The sequence below is a fragment of the Nyctereutes procyonoides genome, unplaced genomic scaffold (assembly GCF_905146905.1).
Source record: "Nyctereutes procyonoides isolate TBG_1078 unplaced genomic scaffold, NYPRO_anot_genome, whole genome shotgun sequence".
NCBI classification, from domain to species: domain Eukaryota; kingdom Metazoa; phylum Chordata; class Mammalia; order Carnivora; family Canidae; genus Nyctereutes; species Nyctereutes procyonoides.
In genome coordinates, this window is record NW_026575052.1 from 26,131,721 (window position 1) to 26,148,645 (window position 16,925).

The window sequence follows — 16,925 nt, forward strand, 5'->3', positions numbered from 1 at the left end:
AGATTTATTTATTAGAAAGCACGTGAGCCGGAGGGTGCAAAGGAGGGGAGGCAGACTCCTTGCTGAGTTGGGAGCTCTATCTGGGAGATCATGACCTGACCAAAACTAAGAATCAGATGCTTAACTGACTGAGCCACCCAGGCACCCCAGAAGATGGTTCTTTAATGCATCCTCTGGCAAATGATGGAGCCTAGCAAGCAACAGACTCCATTGAGAAGCTAAGTTGAGCTTAATCACAGGTAGTGAAGGTATCATTTCATCCTGTGAAATATGAACAGTGAGTGTCGAATATAATTTATTTTGATAATTGACTTTAGACCAAATTTCATCAATTCCCTGTCACAAAACTTTTCTACATTTAACATTTCTGAAATCAGAGTATGTCTTAAATCTAGTGTCATAATTTAGTTGACAGAATTTTTCCTTTTCTTGTGGTACCTAAATAAATGTCTTATAATATGTGATGTTTTAGATTCAGTGGATTATAGTCAAATAGAGACCAACAGAGTTTGAACTGGAAAACTCAACTAGATGATTCCATACTGTACTTTATGGCTCCCTGGTCATTTCCTGGAGTGAGATTTGTTTCGCATATTGGAATGTGAGTAGGATTTCAAGTATAGAAAGTACTCTGCTCTTCTTTCAAAAAGAAGTTTAAAAAGCCCAAACAGACTCTTCATTTTTATGTCATGATGTATTATACATGAGCACCTCTTGCACAGTATTTGATAGTAGAGGTACGTAGATGCACTTTCGAAAATTTTGCCTCTCTTCTCCTCCTCCCACCCAAACATAACCTCTGACAGTGGCACACATGCTGGCCTGCCAGTTCCCTGTCTGTATTCATGTGCTCTTTTCTATATAGAAGTTCATCTGATCACTACCAATTTATTCCATAAGTGATGCCATTTTATATATTAGATTCTACAACTTAGCATTATGTTTTGATTTTTTTAAACTTATTTTGGAGCCTTCTGTAGGTTAGTATGTGTAGGTATCAGCCATTTTTTAGTGGCTCTATAGGTTTCATTGTCTAAATGGCCCAAGAATTCCTTCCCACTGCCAATATGTCTATGAAGAATGAGGCTCCAGAGAAGTTAGATGTCATTACTGAAGGTCACACATTTGGGTTGCATTTAGAACCTGGGTCTTGGGATGGGTGGCTCAGCGACTGAGCGCTGTCTTTGGTTCAGGGCATGATCCTGGGGTTGCAAGATCCAGGCCCACATTGGGCTCCCTGTGAGGAGCCTTCTTCTCCCTCTGCCTGTGTCTCTGCCTCTCTCTCTGTCTCTCATGAATAAATAAATAAAATCTTAAAAAAAAAAAAAAAAGAAAAGAAAAAAAAAAGAACCTGGATCTTCTGGTCCCCAGTTGGACTTTGGTTCTATTTTGCTTATATACTATAAACCAAATATTATACTTGGAAATTTAAAACTCTTCTTTCTAAAATGTATATATATTTTTTACTCCATACTTACTTTGCTAAGAATGCTAGTTACATTCTTTTCTTCCTAACCAGAATGTGTCCTCCTTGGGAGAAGAGTTTTATTTATATCTGGATATTCTTTGTATAAAAGTAGTTGTTTAACAATGCTTGTGATTCTCTGCTGCCACCCTCCATCACCTCATACCTGGTCTGGAATGCTTTCTTACTGTTTTGGAAATACTGTCTACTCTGAGAAGACTCTTCTCATATCTGTGCTCCCAGAGGCTGCTGTTTCTTCACTTACCATGTCTCCAGACTTCGGGTGAGCCCCTTGCTGCCCTCTCTGGCCCTGCCCTCCCATCTTCCCTGCCTTTCTGGTCTCTGATTCCCTGCCCCTGTCATTCCAATTGTGCCATCAGGTCCTTGTATAGAGAGACCCAAATGTCCAAGGGATCTGGAATGTTGCTCCCACACAACATTGGCAGCTGCTTTCCCAACCCTCAGGCAGCCCCCGGGTTTGAAATTCTAGTGAATGTTTACTGGCTCCTCTCCTCAGGAATGTGCATGTACACATCCTTTTGCTGGGATAATTGACTTTATGTGTGGTGTGATGGAGACTTGGCCAAGGGCAAAAAGGAAAGGTAACTTTGAAAACAACATTAGGCAAAATTAATTTAAATGGAAATTTGGAGACTGAAAACCAACTACTTTTTAAATGGATTATTTTAAAAATTAGGTTTTAGTACTGGAAAATGTTTCTCAAGGCTGTTTACGTATATGTAGCTGAAACAACTGTGTCCTTGCAGACATGTTTTTAGCGTTATGTTCCCCTTTTTACCCTCTTACTCATTCCCCTTAGGTAGGCTACTGGAGTTAAGTAGATTTAGTGCTCTATTTTTTAAAAAAGACTTTTGGATCATCAACTTTCATATGGTTAGTTCTGTTCCAGAAGGGTGCTGGCTGTCTAATAGAACTCTGTTACTGGGAACACTCAGAATTAGTCCAGAAGGAGAGAATGAGCTACTGGGGAGTTCTGTATTTGTTGTAGAAAAATGAGATGAGAGGTTCTAGCCAGCACAAATTAAAATATTTTAGGTTATGTTTCTGTAGTGTCTGTATCCATCCATTGTCATTCAGTAATAGGGTTTATTCCTCTGTTAATTATGGTGGTTTATTTTTTGTTTACATAGTGTTAATAGCTAGTGTTTTTTGGCCAACTATTGGCCCCTGTGCTGAGTTTTGTCTACTTATTTCTCACAACAATGCTGTGATGTAGGTGCTGTTTTTCTCCTTGCTTAATAGTGATCATAGACCCGGGGTGGATACCATTACCACTCCTGTTTTACAGCTAAAGAAACCGAGGCTCGCAAGAAGCACTATATGCAGTCAAGATCACATGGCTAGTGAGTAGTGGAGCCAGGATTTCTAACCACTACTGTCTTGTTCCTTGATGGCTGGCTGTCTCTGGAAAGTTGCCCTGGGCTCCCGGACAGACATTGTGGAGCCAGACTGTGCACTTAAAGCATAGCGCCACTGCCTCCTATTGGAGTGACCTTGGGCAAGCTGTTCTCTTGTGTGCTCTGGTGTTTTCATTTATAAAATTGAGAGTCAAAGTACATTATCTTATAGGGTTGTAGGAATTAAGACAGTGCTTGGCATATAGTAGTGCTCAATAAGTATAGCTGTTAGTATAACCTGATGGTTTTGGCTAATCGGTATTTTAGATAGGAATATTTTCAGCTGCTAGTAACAGAATACCAGTTTCAGCGGCTTGAGTAAGGATACATTTTTCTCACCTAACAAGAAGTCTGTGAGTGTGGAGAGTGTGGGCCTTCATTCAGTGATTCTGCGGTGCCATCAGCGACCCAGTGCCTCTCTGTCCTGGTACACTACCATCCTTAGTGCATCACCTGCTTCAGGCTCACAGGATGGCTGCTGTAGCTCTGTGCATCCTGTTTATATTGGGGGGAGTCGAGGGGGATTGAAAGGCCGTGCCAGGCTCTTCATTTTCTCTTTATAGGAAGGGCAGAAGCTGTCCCCAAAATGTACTCCAGACTTGTACTTCATCTCATAGGCTAGAACCAGAGTTTACCACCACTCCCACCTGCATTGGAAGCTGCGGAAGGGTATATTCAGTATCATGAAGAGGTCAGCTCATAAAGGCCTATTGTTAAATTTTCAGAAAGTTTGCAGTCTAGCTGATTCTCCTTGGGATAGTTTAAAATCTGCCATGGTGGGAGTCTTTACATCACAGAAACCAGCAAACGCTACACATCAGGTCCCTTCTGCAAGCCTGTTGTTAAGCATTTATCAACACACCATTAGGTATCTTTAACTCCATATGTTGGACTGAAAGGTGGCAGGGATTGGAGGTAAGAAGTAGCGATTTGAAATGGTCATTGGTTAGCCAGCTAGCAATATCTGTCAAGCTCAGTAAACTGTTTAAAGCTTTTAAGAGCAGTGATTTCAAAAATAAGAGCTGAAGAGGACCTTCTGAGGTTGTCTAGAACACCTTCATTCAACTGATGGGAACCTGAGGCTCTAAGAGAATGTGCCCTGCCCTAGATCCCAAAGCCATGGAGTGGAGTGGCCCTTCTGGAACCCAGGTGTCCTGACAGCTCAGCATTCATTTTTTAGAACTTGAGGACTTCATCTCACCTTTCTGCCTCCTGCTCCGCTCCTGTCTACCTACTCTCAGGGCTTGTGCACACAAATATTCCTTTTGCCAGCTTTGGTGGTGCCAGGAAGTTTTGCTTCTGTCTTCTGTTGGTTTACCAGAAAACCTGCCTGCTTTAAACTCCTTCTTGTTTGTTTTAGAGAATACAACATTGCATTTTTTTCAATGCAGAAACTTAAAGAATTTCCTTTAGTACAGTATTAACTTATGTAATACAAACTTAAGACTACACCTAATAAGACATACCTAATCTTGACCCATATTTGTTTATAGTAGGGAATGAAGCTTAACTAAAGATTAACTTTAGTCTTTCTTTAAAAAAAGTCTAATAAACTTTTTCATATGTTTGTGTCGCACTCTCCCCATAGATGGTAAACTCTTTGGAGACAGGATTTATGGACTCCCCTTTTGTCAGCCCTGTGGGGATAGACCTGCACACAGCTATGCGTGTAGCAGGCACTTAGCATACGTTTGCTCAACGTGGTTGAATCCGTGGTTGCCCAACTTAGACAAGCTTCATATCTTCAGATAGAGAAAGTTAATCTGCAGCTGTTCTCTTAGTGTGGGCTTTGCATTGGAAATGTTTGAATTGTAACCCTTTACGCTCCGATCCCTCAGCTCTCTGATATGGCTGATGGAAACAGGAAGCCCATAACTAACAGCTTTACTGGTGTGAAAATACGGAGGGAGAGAATGGGGTGGAGATGGGGCTTGAGATTGATCCGAATATTGGAAAGATGTGCATTTCTAGGAACAGTCATTGAGATATCTTTATAGCCTGTCTAGCCTCCCATTATTTTTGAGTTGGATCTCATGCCTGCTCCATTCTTGTGTATTCATGAGAAGAGAGTTTTGTTCTAATGAAACCCCTAAATTCATCGTTTTGAGAAAATCTTAGAAAGCGACTTCTCATAGCTTTTTAAAAGACAAGTATATGTTTGTAGAATTTTTTTTTTCTTTACATGACTAAATGCTGTTCTTAATCATAATTCTACATGTTTGTTTACCTACAGCCAAGTTATATCAGTGATGTGGGACTCCCAGGTCGAAGTTCACTGGATAGCATTGAGATGGCCTATGCCCGGCAGGTGAGCATGCTCTCAGAGAGGATTGAACCCAGGAAAATCTATGTGAGTGCCCTGGGGAGTAAGAGAGAACCAAGACTTCATGTGAAAGTCAGACCCTGAAAACAAGCTGGATTTTCATTGAGAGGAATGGTTAATATTTTACCACGTAGGTCACTGGAGAATTCCATCAAATTGGGTAATAGAATGACTCATATTTGACTTAGGGAAATGGAAATCTCCCCTTTACACTGACCAAGACATTTCATTTTCCATTTGGCAGTAGCCCGTGTACAGTAAAGCCTCGAGTAATTGCACTGCTTAGCAAATGGAGTTCTCTATTAATTGAATTACTTGGTAGGCTGTTGGTGTTATCGGAAATCTTTTTTCACCTCTTGTTGTTGATAGAAATTTTCTAAATGTTTTTCTGCCTTGGTAAGCATAATGTACTTACCACTCTCTGATACTGTCCTGGAGAAGCTAATGATATTTTGGGGGTTGTGGTTCTGGTTACATGTCATGGGTATGCAGTAGCATGGAGATGAATTGAGATACTCTGTGGTGAGCACAGGGGCTGTTGGACTGAAACTGCCCTGAGGGGACAATACAAACATGGAATTGACTTTTGGAATAAAACAGTTCTGGCTGCTTGTGTGTTTTATTATAATTTGCTGCTTTTCCGCACAAAATAATATCAAGAGGGGAAAAGTCTTATTTCTAGAATTGAGGGTTGTGGGCTTCTGTCCCTCTTGTACCCCTTGTTGAGAAAAATTTTCAAATTCCTTTTTTTTTTTCAGTCTCCTTTCAACTCCCTTGTGTTTGACTAGTGGCCTTCATTTATTTTCTCCTCCAAGTTTTAGATTTCTCTCTTCCCATTACATCTCCATCCTTTACATTTCACCTTCGTTATGTGGCTGACTCCTCCCATTGCCGCAGCCACCACCAGAGTTCAGGCCTAATGCAATGACAAGCTTGTGAATAAAGAAACTGTCTCTTCTGTATCTGTGAAATTAAGACTCCATGAAACTAATTTAGTTTCTAGATTCAGCTATGTCATGTATCTGTTTACAGGGCTGTCCCCTGCAGTGGAGAGAGAATCTTTATGTCCTGTGTTGAACAAAGTAAAATACTTTGCAAAGGGAAGGGCCATAAGAAATGCACATTAGTGAATAAACACCAGCTTGTAGTTTAAAGACCATTTTATTTCATCTTTGTAACGTCCCTGGAGGCTATGTGATAGATATATAAAGTAGAGGGAAGTAGGTTCAGCAGGGTCCAAATTTGTCTAACCTTACTACCTTGTTCAGTGTTTTGGTAAGACAAAACTTACCATTACTTTAGCTATTTTAAATAAATCATTTACTTTAGCTATTTTAAAATAAAAATCAAAATAATAAGTGATTTTTCCATAACTTAAAACATCACATAGTTCCCTTTCCTTAAAATTTTCCTAAGGAGCAGGGATTCTTACCTGGAGAAATGGATACTCCAGACAATGCAGCAATGGCTCTTCTAACCCATGTGGAGGGCTGCAGCCTGACACTCCTTACTCAGTTCACCAGCTGTGGCTTGGGGCCATTCAGCCCTTTTGCCAGGAGGATTACCAGATTCTGTCTCTGGTTCTTGGGAAGCGGCAGTGGAAATCTTTCCATTGTCCCATCTTTCCCTTTGGTCCTTGCTTGCTGGGACGGAGGGTATGCTGGGCAGAGAGGTGCAGAAATGCCTGTGCCCCTCCTCTACCAGGACCACTCTCTTTCTATTCTTCAGCTGTTAGGAAGATGGGGCAGCAGTTATCTTTGGTGTATTGATACTGCCACCCAAATTTCAAAGGCACATCTGGGAAGCTGGCCAGAAGCTTTGCCCTCTAGGCAGGATGGATGGCTCAGCCACACTGAAGAAGGAAAGGTTGGCTGAAGCTGCTGCTGACCATTGAGCAGAAGAAGCTGGCTTCAGAACGTCCTCAAGAGGTTTTAAAAAGAAGAGGAGAAAAAAATTGTGCCACTTATTTTGCTTTTTTTTTCAGATTTATATCTATAATGAGAAGATTGTAAATGGGCACCTGCAGCCTAACCTCGTGGAACTCTGTGCTTCGGTTGCAGAGCTGGATGATAAGGTAGTGCTCGGAGCTAACCCAAGGAGAAATGTGCCATCAGATGGGATTAGCAGCTTGCTGACTGGGCAGAAATGTGCTCAAGAGGCACCCTGCCCTGTGGAATAAAATGTTACTGTCCTTCAGAGTTTTATTTTAAATAACTTTGAGGTTTTTTTTTTATGGTGATGCCACATACATGTATTTTTAATGCATCTTCAGAAGGCCCAGCCAGGATCAATTATTGGTCACAGGAGGTCTCCTTGAGCTGCATTGCTTTGAAGTCCTGTCAGGCCTCAACCCTTCCCTCACCAGTTTTCCTCCTTAGATAGACTAATGGACTCTTTTACAAGAGCTGAATTATAAAGGTGATGTTTTCACATCAGGGAGCCCCTAGAACTTGACTCAGGTGTGATCTTTAGAAGCATTCTTTGTATGCTGCTGGTCCCCTTCCTCTGTGACTCCTCATTTTTATTTCTTAATCCTATTCCTCAGTTCTTACCCATGGCAAGTTTTCTCCCCCTAGGGGAAAGAAAGTAGATGCGTGGATTGGTAAATGACCAGGAGGAATGGGAAAAACCAGAGCAGGATGGAAGCAAATGGAAGCAAATACTCATATACAGATGGTGATGATGATGATTTTAGTCCTTAAAGATGCATCCAGCTTTTTTTTTAAATAGTGAAATATAAGGCAATGCAAATGAATCCAAAGAAGAAAGTTAAGAATCCACCTACCATCTCACCACTTAGAAAGAGTCACATTTGGGGATTTTCTACAGTTTTAATTTCTGAGGGAGACGGTGAGAACAGGATTTTCTCTCTTCCTTTGGAAAAAGTAAACCTGCTTTTCTCCAATCAGTGCTATCTCCCAAGGATTCTTAACTTTAGAATATTGCAAAGTGTTCAGGGGATCCATTTTTAAGGGAAGATTTACAGCTAGAAGGATTCTGGGGAGAGGGAGTCCCATCTGTGTGGTGGTAACACGAAGGAGAGAATGCCTGTTCTTTTCCTGGGAGGCTGTCACGGAGGCGTCTTTTAAAGGGAATGAGTGGGGAGGAAAATGGGAGATTGCGACACTCACAAAATGGGGTAAGAGCAGTGGCCCTTGGAGAATCTTTGGGAGGACAAAACCTTTATTATTTAGGGTAAACTCTTTATTTTAAGCCTTAAGAAACTCACATGACCTTGTAAGGACTGAAATGCAGCTACTTGAGTTTAAACTCCTAGAGCTTTGGACAATTATAAATGTATTCACTCTCTCATAAGGGATAACCCACTGAGATTCAGTGTTTCTTTTACTATTCTGTGGTCTTAATTATGTGGGTGGTTATGTCAGACCTGGAATAGTAATTGATCTGAAAACCAGCTTGGGGCAGGAGGGTGCTCATCAGCAACTGGCAGGGCAGAGGTGCATCTTCTGTACTGAGCTTAAGCCTGAAGGCCTTAGACAGAAGCCATTAAACTTCTTCCTCTACCTTACCTTCTCTGCCTTTGAGATCAGAGCCACGAAGAGCCAGACCATTTCTCTAGCCCTGCAGCATTGTCACGCACAGTCTCATTTATGTGCAGAACATCTCTGACATGTGGACCATGGTAAAACAAATGACAGATGTGTTGTTGGTACCAGCAACTGATGCCCTGAAGAGCCGCAGCAGCGTGGAAGTGCGCATGGAGTTTGTCAGGCAGGCCTTGGCATACCTCGAGCAGAGGTAAGGCAGCCCTGGCACAGTGGGGCTGGCTTCAGAATCCCTGGAAGTCAGCTGTTTTCTCAAGTGTTCAGTAGTCCTGTGTCTAAGTGCTCCATAGTACAGGGTTGAGTAAGGCTGAGAGATCCCATCCTGTTTTCAGAAACACTTCTTTACTAGGACTGTTTCTGCAACAATAAAAAATCATGGCAAGTGGGAGCACTGTTAGACTTTTCATTTTCTCTTTCTCCTCTCTCTGTCCCTTAGTATGGAGACATCATGATTATTAGGCCACTGCCTTAGGTCACTATCCTGTTTCCTAGTGAGGTTTAGCCATGAGTCCTTAGGCTTTGTCTTCTTTCAGCATTTTAATCTTTACATCTGGCAATATTACCATTTTCAAGCCTTAGGAAGAGTCCTTGAGCCTTTATTTTCCTTCTGGCTCTATTCCATTAATCCCTATGTGTCTGGATCCTTCCCAGCTGCTAGTGCCTGTAGTTGGTGCTGGGAGGCTTTGCCACCTCCTCCCTAACTGGAGTTCGGTCACTGAGGGGGTTGTTGTTGTGCCCTTGTGTCCTAACTATTGTCCCCTTCGTTGGTAGGACCTGTGCCATTCATTCCTCCCTGCAGACATTCCTTCCAGCTCTGAATTTGCCAGCAGGAGTTGTCCCAAATGTGCAACAGACTCTCTTTATTTCAGAGGCAGGGTGCTGGGCTCCCGTCTGCTAGGTCGAAAAGAGAAAGCAGAGTTGAATACACTTGTTCAATTACACCTCTTTCCAATGAGCCCATGTGGCTGCTAGTGCCCATGTAGTGTGGTTGCCCTTTATCAACAAAATAATACTGTGTTAGAAAGCCATAAGATTTTGTGAATTAACTGAGGTAATTTAGACTCTGTACCTCAGAGAATAGGTACTTTTATACTGAATACTGTAATAATTATACAATCATTATACATGAGATGAACACCATCAGACATAAGCTCACTAGCCTACATTCCCTGGTTAAGAAAAATCTAGAACTCCAAATTTTTTTGTCTTTATTCTTTTTTTGCATAGGCACAAAAAAGTTCATAAAGTATTTTATTAGGCTTTTGCTAAATTTTTGTAATGCAAGTTTTGGGTATATTGATCTGCAGCCATAAAGATCCTAACGTATATTGTAGTATTGCTACATGCAGCAAAAGAGTCAAAATTTTTTTACAATATATAAAAACCTTTAGATATGACTGCTCATGACTGTTTTTTCTTTAATAAACCTACTCTTTAACATTGGTGCTTGACTTCAGTGGTACTAAGCATTCCTTAGTTTTATATCTGGTAAACCATTCCATGTCTTTTATTATTCTTTTCATTTCACTTATTTTATTTATTTATTTGTCTTAAAAAAAAATTTCCCCCTTAATTCCTTTGGCAGCACTTAGAGCTACTTGGGAGTTTCCTGTCCATATTTATTGTAACTTTATTGTCCTTTCATTCTAGTGGTGTCACTCCCTGGTGGCATGCTTTTTAAGAATTGTCATCTTTTGATGAAGGGATTATTTCAGGATAATTATACTCACTTTTTCTTTTCTTTTTTTTTTTTTTAAGAAGAGATTGTTGGTGGGGGGAGGGGGGTCAGAGGGAGGAGAGAGAGTCCCAAGCACGCTTCACACTCCGTGCAGTGTGTGGAGCCTGATGCAGAGCTTGATCCTACAACCCTGAGATCATGACCTGAGCTAAAACCAAGAGTCAGATGCTTAACTGACTGAGCCACCCAGCACCCCAATTGTACTCACTCTTAGAGTATTCTTGCTGATGCAGATCCATAGACAACATAGTAAACAGAGACGTAAATGATTTTTGCATATAAGGCTGAAAATACAGGGTTGGTTGATCTGTTCCCTGCTACATTTCAGAATCAAAACAGGATACATATTTTTTAAGTCCTGAAGGGATTCCAGCTGCTTCAATTTAGGCCTGAGCACACGAGTTGTCTTAATTCAAGCCGAAAGAGACAGTAGTGGGCATGTTTGTCCTGGCTGCTATGGGACTCAGTTCTCTAATCTCTTTTCCAACCTCTGCTTTTAAATACTCTCACTGATGGGGGACTTACTATATTTGTTAATTGAATTTTTTTTATTTTTCACTACAAAAATACTACATGCTCATTATAGAAATGTGGGGAAATGCCAAAAGACCTGACAAAAAGGGAAGAGGTCTCCTGTACCACATCCAGAGGCTCCTGTACCTTTTCAATTTCCTTTTCCCCTGTTTTTGATATATGAATATTTTTTTGTTTTTTACAGTTATGATCCAAATGTGTACAGTATGTGGTTTTATAGTTTGCTTTTTAAATTCTTTGTCAGTATCATTTATGTAACATTCCATTGAGTCTATTTTTTTGTAATTGACTTTTAGATGTTTCTCTCTCTCTCACACTCTCTCATTCTGTTATTTTATTTAATCTGGTGTTGACTATCTTTGTGCATATGGGGCACCTGACTTTTTTGAGTCATTCTGTTTTGCTTTGGATAAGAAACATATTTAGAAAGTTATTATATTAACCCCATGTTTGGATATCTTTAACTAGAACCATTTCATCTTACTATGGAAATACTTTAAAAACACTACAGATTTTAAGGATTTTTGCAGAGTTTTAAGAAGCATACTAGCAAATAAGTGAAGAGGGAATGATAGAAAATCATTGGCAGCCATCAGTTTTGATAATTGGTTCAGCAAGGGCACCAATGGAAACAAATTGAGAAGATTATTAGTGAACAAGATATCCACATGACTTCCAAGTATTAGCCCACAGGGTACTTACCAGTTTCAAAGGGAAAAGTACTTTTACAGTAGTGAAATCTGGTGAACGACATTTTTAACAAGGTGATCATCCAAATATTACCTGCCTTGTGGTGGGGCTCCATGGGTAGTACCAGCATCAGCTGTGCGGGATACTTGGCAAAAAAGTTGAACATAAATCAGATCATGAGGAAACTGTCCAGCTTGCAGGACATGCTATTAGACAGCTAGCCTGGATTCTTTCTAAAAAGTCAGTGTTGTGAAAAATGGTGGTAGAGTTACTCTGGATTAAAGGGACTAAAGTGGCATGATAGCTAAGTGCCATACATTTATTTCCTTGCTTGGATCCTGAAAGTGAAGGCAGACACACAAGCTGTAAAGGACATTGGAAAATTGGAACGTGGGTTATATTTTAGATAATAACAATATATTAATGTTCAGTTTCTTGGTATCATAATGGTGTTGAGTTTGGATAGGAAAATGTCCTAGTTCTTTGGACATGCATAGTGCAGTCTTTATAGATAGATGAAGTATTTCTGTATTTTTGCAGAAGGATGTTTTTGGTTGTGTTTTTTTTTTTTGTTTTTTGTTTTGCAGATTTCAAATGGTTCAGAAAAAAAGTGGATGTATATGTATGTATATGTGTGTGTATACATATCTACTTCGAGAAAAAACATGTACACAAAGGTTCACAACTGATGAACCTAGGTAAAGGGTATAAGACCATTCATTGGGCTGTTTTAATTTTCTGTAGGTCTGAAATTTTTCAAAATAAAAAGTTTAAAAAGAATCCACCAAAGCACTCAGCTGTGAGCTGAAGCAGTCTGCACAATAGGCCTTAATACAGTGGAAGTCCACAATTATGTCCCTCTAGGGATTCTTTTGTGTATCCATAGCAATGAGAAATCTTTATAATGGTGTGCTCCCCACTGAATAAATGATGTAGTTTGTTTGACTAAGCATGCACGGTTTCCTCTTCCATATGAAGTTGGAAGTCTAGGCTCTGCCCTATGGAGTTCACAGTCTAATGATATGGATGTGGATATAGATATGTGTATGTGTTTTCAACCTTTTTTTTTCCTTTTCAATTTTTCCAGTTACAAGAATTACACCCTTGTGACTGTCTTTGGAAACTTGCATCAGGCCCAGCTAGGTGGGGTACCTGGGACTTACCAGTTGGTTCGAAGTTTCTTGAACATCAAACTTCCAGCTCCCTTGCCTGGGCTTCAGGTACTGGCATCTTTCTCTGTGTGATGAGTTACACGCCTGCAGCAGTCTCTCTCAGATAGGAATTTGCAGTTAAAATGAGGGAATGTCTGCAAACTGCTATATGGAAAAGAGATCAGAGTGTGGGGCTAGGGGAGAGACTGGGGGACCTCAAAGGGCTAGTATTGAGCTGGTGGTTGCTGCTCAGCTCAGAGTCGGGGAAGGTCCGGGGGAGGATGTCATTGGGTTCTTGATGATTTTGATGTGGATGTGACAGGCAGAATTGGGGATGACTCTTGAGAGATTGTTGGCTGTAACATCTGGAAGATTGGAGTTATAGTTCCCAGAATGTGACTGTTTTTAGCTCATAGTCCAGTGTGAATTATCTTACACTTTTTTATACCGTGTGCAAAGGAGGTGAAGTTCACGCTGCACTCAAAGAATAGGGGCTCAGCTGCCAGAGGTCTTAGAAAAGGGTATTTCAGGTAGAGGGAACAGCATGAATACATGCTTGGAGGCAGGAAAGAGTATCTAGCAGATCGGGTGTGTGGTAGGGCTTGGCAAACACGAGGCCAGCAGGTGAAGGCCTGAAGTACCAGGCTGAGCATTCTGGATGTAAAGAGCTCAAAGGTGTTTTATTTATTTTTTTTTAATTTTTTTTTATTTATTTATGACAGTCACAGAGAGAGAGAGAGAGGCAGAGACACAGGCAGAGGGAGAAGCAGGCTCCATGCACCGGGAGCCTGATGTGGGATTCGATCCCGGGTCTCCAGGATCGCGCCCTGGGCCAAAGACCGGCGCTAAACCACTGCGCCACCCAGGGATCCCCTCAAAGGTGTTTTAAATAGAGAAGTGACACAATGAGATCTGGTTTTAGAAAGGGTCTTGTGGGGGGAAGGGTTGAGGGACCAGGCAAGGAAGTCTCAGGGCCACCTCTCTAGAGGAGCTGGGGAGAAGCAGAGAGAAAAGTAATCACAGGCTGCTGTGCAGATGATGACAATACCAGTTTGAGGATAGATAAACTCTAGTATAGGAAGAGTAGGAACAGGGCCACCTTCTCATCTCACTGGTGTCTAGCTCCATGTACAATAATGATCTGTTACTGCTCAGTAAACATCTTTAGCCCTGGCTTCGCAGGGGTTATAAGAATGTGTGTCTGTGAATTGTCACAGAACATGAAACCCAGTTACTGGCTACTGGGATTCTATGGTGAACCCACTGGTTGGCTGTCAGTCACATGGGGCACGTAGTGCTCCCAAGGAAAAGCTCTACAGCCATACTGCATTTACCTGCTTACCTGGACAAGTTACTTACCATCCCTGTGCCTCAGTTTCCTTGTTTGTAAAACAGGGAAGAGGAGGCTGTTAATGGTCCCCATATAACAGGGTTGTTGTAAAGCTGAAGTGACTTAATGTGAGGAGAGGTGAGTGCATCAGAAATCCACCACTTAGCTTTGTTTGCCTGTTTATTTGAGCATCTTTCCTCTTCTAGGATGGAGAGGTGGAAGGCCATCCTGTGTGGGCATTAATTTATTACTGCATGCGCTGTGGGGACCTGTTTGCTGCTTCACAGGTGGTTAACCGAGCCCAGCACCAGCTGGGAGAGTTTAAAACCTGGTTCCAGGAGTACATGAACAGCAAGGACAGAAGGTATGGTGAATGAGATGGTGCATCCAGAAGAAGCCACATGGAATCAGCAGGGCGGCCCCCACTGGCATTGCCCTTTTAACCTGTGCATGGCTCAAAATAAGTTCCTGCTTGGGGGGAAAATGAAGTTTACAAAGCGAGTAGAGCTGTCTTTAAAATAGTAGTTGAGAGCATAAAAAGAGCCCCACTCTGACACTGATATCTAGGCTTACATGTGTTTGTATTTGGGGATTTTTCTGTTCCAGTGGGAGGGACTGTGGCTGGGAGCATGATTTGACTTATTCTGTAAATCCCAGGCATATCAAGGATACTTTATAAAATGAAACTGTTGAATTCCACTTTATTTAACATTTGGTGTTTTTCCAGTTGGCCCAATATGAAAATATGTTGTCACACACTTGTAGCTCAAATGAGAAGTCCGTAATTTTGAAATGTAATCATTGAAACTAAGTGAGGAGTTTTTTTGGTTTTGTTTGTTTTTAGTTCTGTTCCATTAAGGAACTGCTAAGGATTAATTTTCCTCTGGATTTTGTTAATGTAATTAGACTTAAGTTCATATTCACTCAAACTCACTGTAAATATATGTACATGTATTTGAAAGAAAAAATGGTGCTCACTCCATTTTCTCTTATGGAGTACTAGGAATACTTTTCAAGGCAGTTTTTTTTAAGGCAGTGTGAATAATGCCATGTCCAGAGATTGTCTTAAACCATAAGCCCCTGTCTTGCTTGTATTAGAGTTTAGAGTAGGGTTAATGGCTTAGGGTTCCCTTCCCCTAGAAGGATACCCTGAAGCAAGGATATGACTGCAGGTAGTTTATTTGGGAGGTGATCTTCCATGTACAAGAGGCTGAAACATGAAACAAAAGGAAGTACTCACTCTTGTCTATCACTGCTTGAGGGCTGCTAGGGAGTGGGGTGGAGTATTATTAATTGTCCAGCATTTCTGATCTACCCCTGAAGGCCTCGACTGGAGGAAACCAGCAGACAGAGAGATGCAGGTGCTGGTAGCTGCAGTAAAGTGGTTGTACCCAGGGGAGCAGTATGCTTGCAGACAGTGTCTGTGAAGGAAGCCTTCATAACTGTGTGACATGGTTGGGACCTGGGGTTCTTTCCAGTACCCTTGAGGGTCTTTAGTATATGTGTGGATCTTTCTGTTCCCTTGTGTCTTTAGGTTGTCCCCAGCCACAGAAAACAAGCTCCGACTGCATTACCGCAGGGCCCTCAGGAACAATACAGACCCCTACAAGCGGGCTGTGTACTGTATCATTGGCAGATGTGACATCACTGACAACCAGAGTGAAGTGGCTGACAAAACCGAGGACTACCTGTGGCTGAAGGCAGGCACTGCTTCCCTTGCCCCAGCAGAGCATTAGCCCCCTCCCTCTGCTTGTGCCCTGCACACAGATCGCACCTGCTTAATGTGCAATGCCAGCAGGGTGCTAGGGCTAGTAGATTTCCTGTCTCCTGACCCCATTGTTTGTTATGTAATTCCTCACCAGTCACCACAGCCATTAGCACAGCCTCCAGCAGCCACAGCTCTGCATGCCTGGCTCAGGAAGTCATTTGTACCAATGCGTGTGTTTCTCTTGGGGGTTTAGTTGAACCAAGTGTGTTTCGATGATGATGGCACCAGCTCCCCACAAGACAGACTCACTCTTTCACAGTTCCAGAAACAGTTGTTGGAAGACTATGGTAAGATATCCTGAACAGAACCACCCTCTCTGTCTTGTCCACCTAAGGTCACAGCTTAGCTTTCCTCTGGGAAATTCCTTCATCACAAGAGTTCATCACTGAACTCTGGATCTTCAAAACACAACACAATGAAACAGTGATTTCAAATTCAAGTAGAGGCCATGTGAGCTTCAGCAATGTATGTAACTAATACACTGTACTATCCAGTAAGCTCTTTTCCCTAGTTCTTTGAACTGCTCTGGTAGACATTGAACTGCTCAGGGAGAGACATTGAGAGGACTTGGCTATTACTTCCTTGTGGATATTGTAAGATACTGTATCTGAGCACAGATGAGGGGGAAAAAGCTTCCCCTTCTCCCTCTTGAAGAATTCTGGGAAGAAAAGATACCAAGTAGTCAGCATTTGTGGAATTCACACACCTATGAATCTGAGTGAACTGAAGCTTCTTTGAAATCTTTGTTACTCTCCTTGTTGAGTGACTTTTATCAGGGCAAAGGAAAACAGCCTTTTTAATATATCATTTTAAGGTTTTGAACTCCATTTCTCTCCCACCTCGTGCAAGCAGCCAACTCCCCTTGCCAGTTGTGTCATGAGGCCTGGAGGAGGTGGTAGAGCCAGGTCATACTTCTCATGGCAGCCCACCGTGTCATCCCAC

The 16,925-nt window shown here is 41.7% G+C and overlaps 1 protein-coding gene across 1 annotated transcript in view; it reads left to right on the top strand.

Annotated features, from left to right (window-relative positions):
* Nucleotides 1–16,925, top strand: part of NUP93 (nucleoporin 93) — a 109,552-nt gene that overhangs the window by 82,192 nt on the left and 10,435 nt on the right. The window contains exons 6-12 of the mRNA XM_055332157.1: nt 5,117–5,191; nt 7,191–7,280; nt 8,826–8,965; nt 12,822–12,954; nt 14,422–14,579; nt 15,750–15,915; nt 16,177–16,270. Coding sequence (XP_055188132.1) covers nt 5,117–5,191; nt 7,191–7,280; nt 8,826–8,965; nt 12,822–12,954; nt 14,422–14,579; nt 15,750–15,915; nt 16,177–16,270 — 856 coding nt within the window. The remainder of the gene's footprint in view (nt 1–5,116; nt 5,192–7,190; nt 7,281–8,825; nt 8,966–12,821; nt 12,955–14,421; nt 14,580–15,749; nt 15,916–16,176; nt 16,271–16,925) is intronic.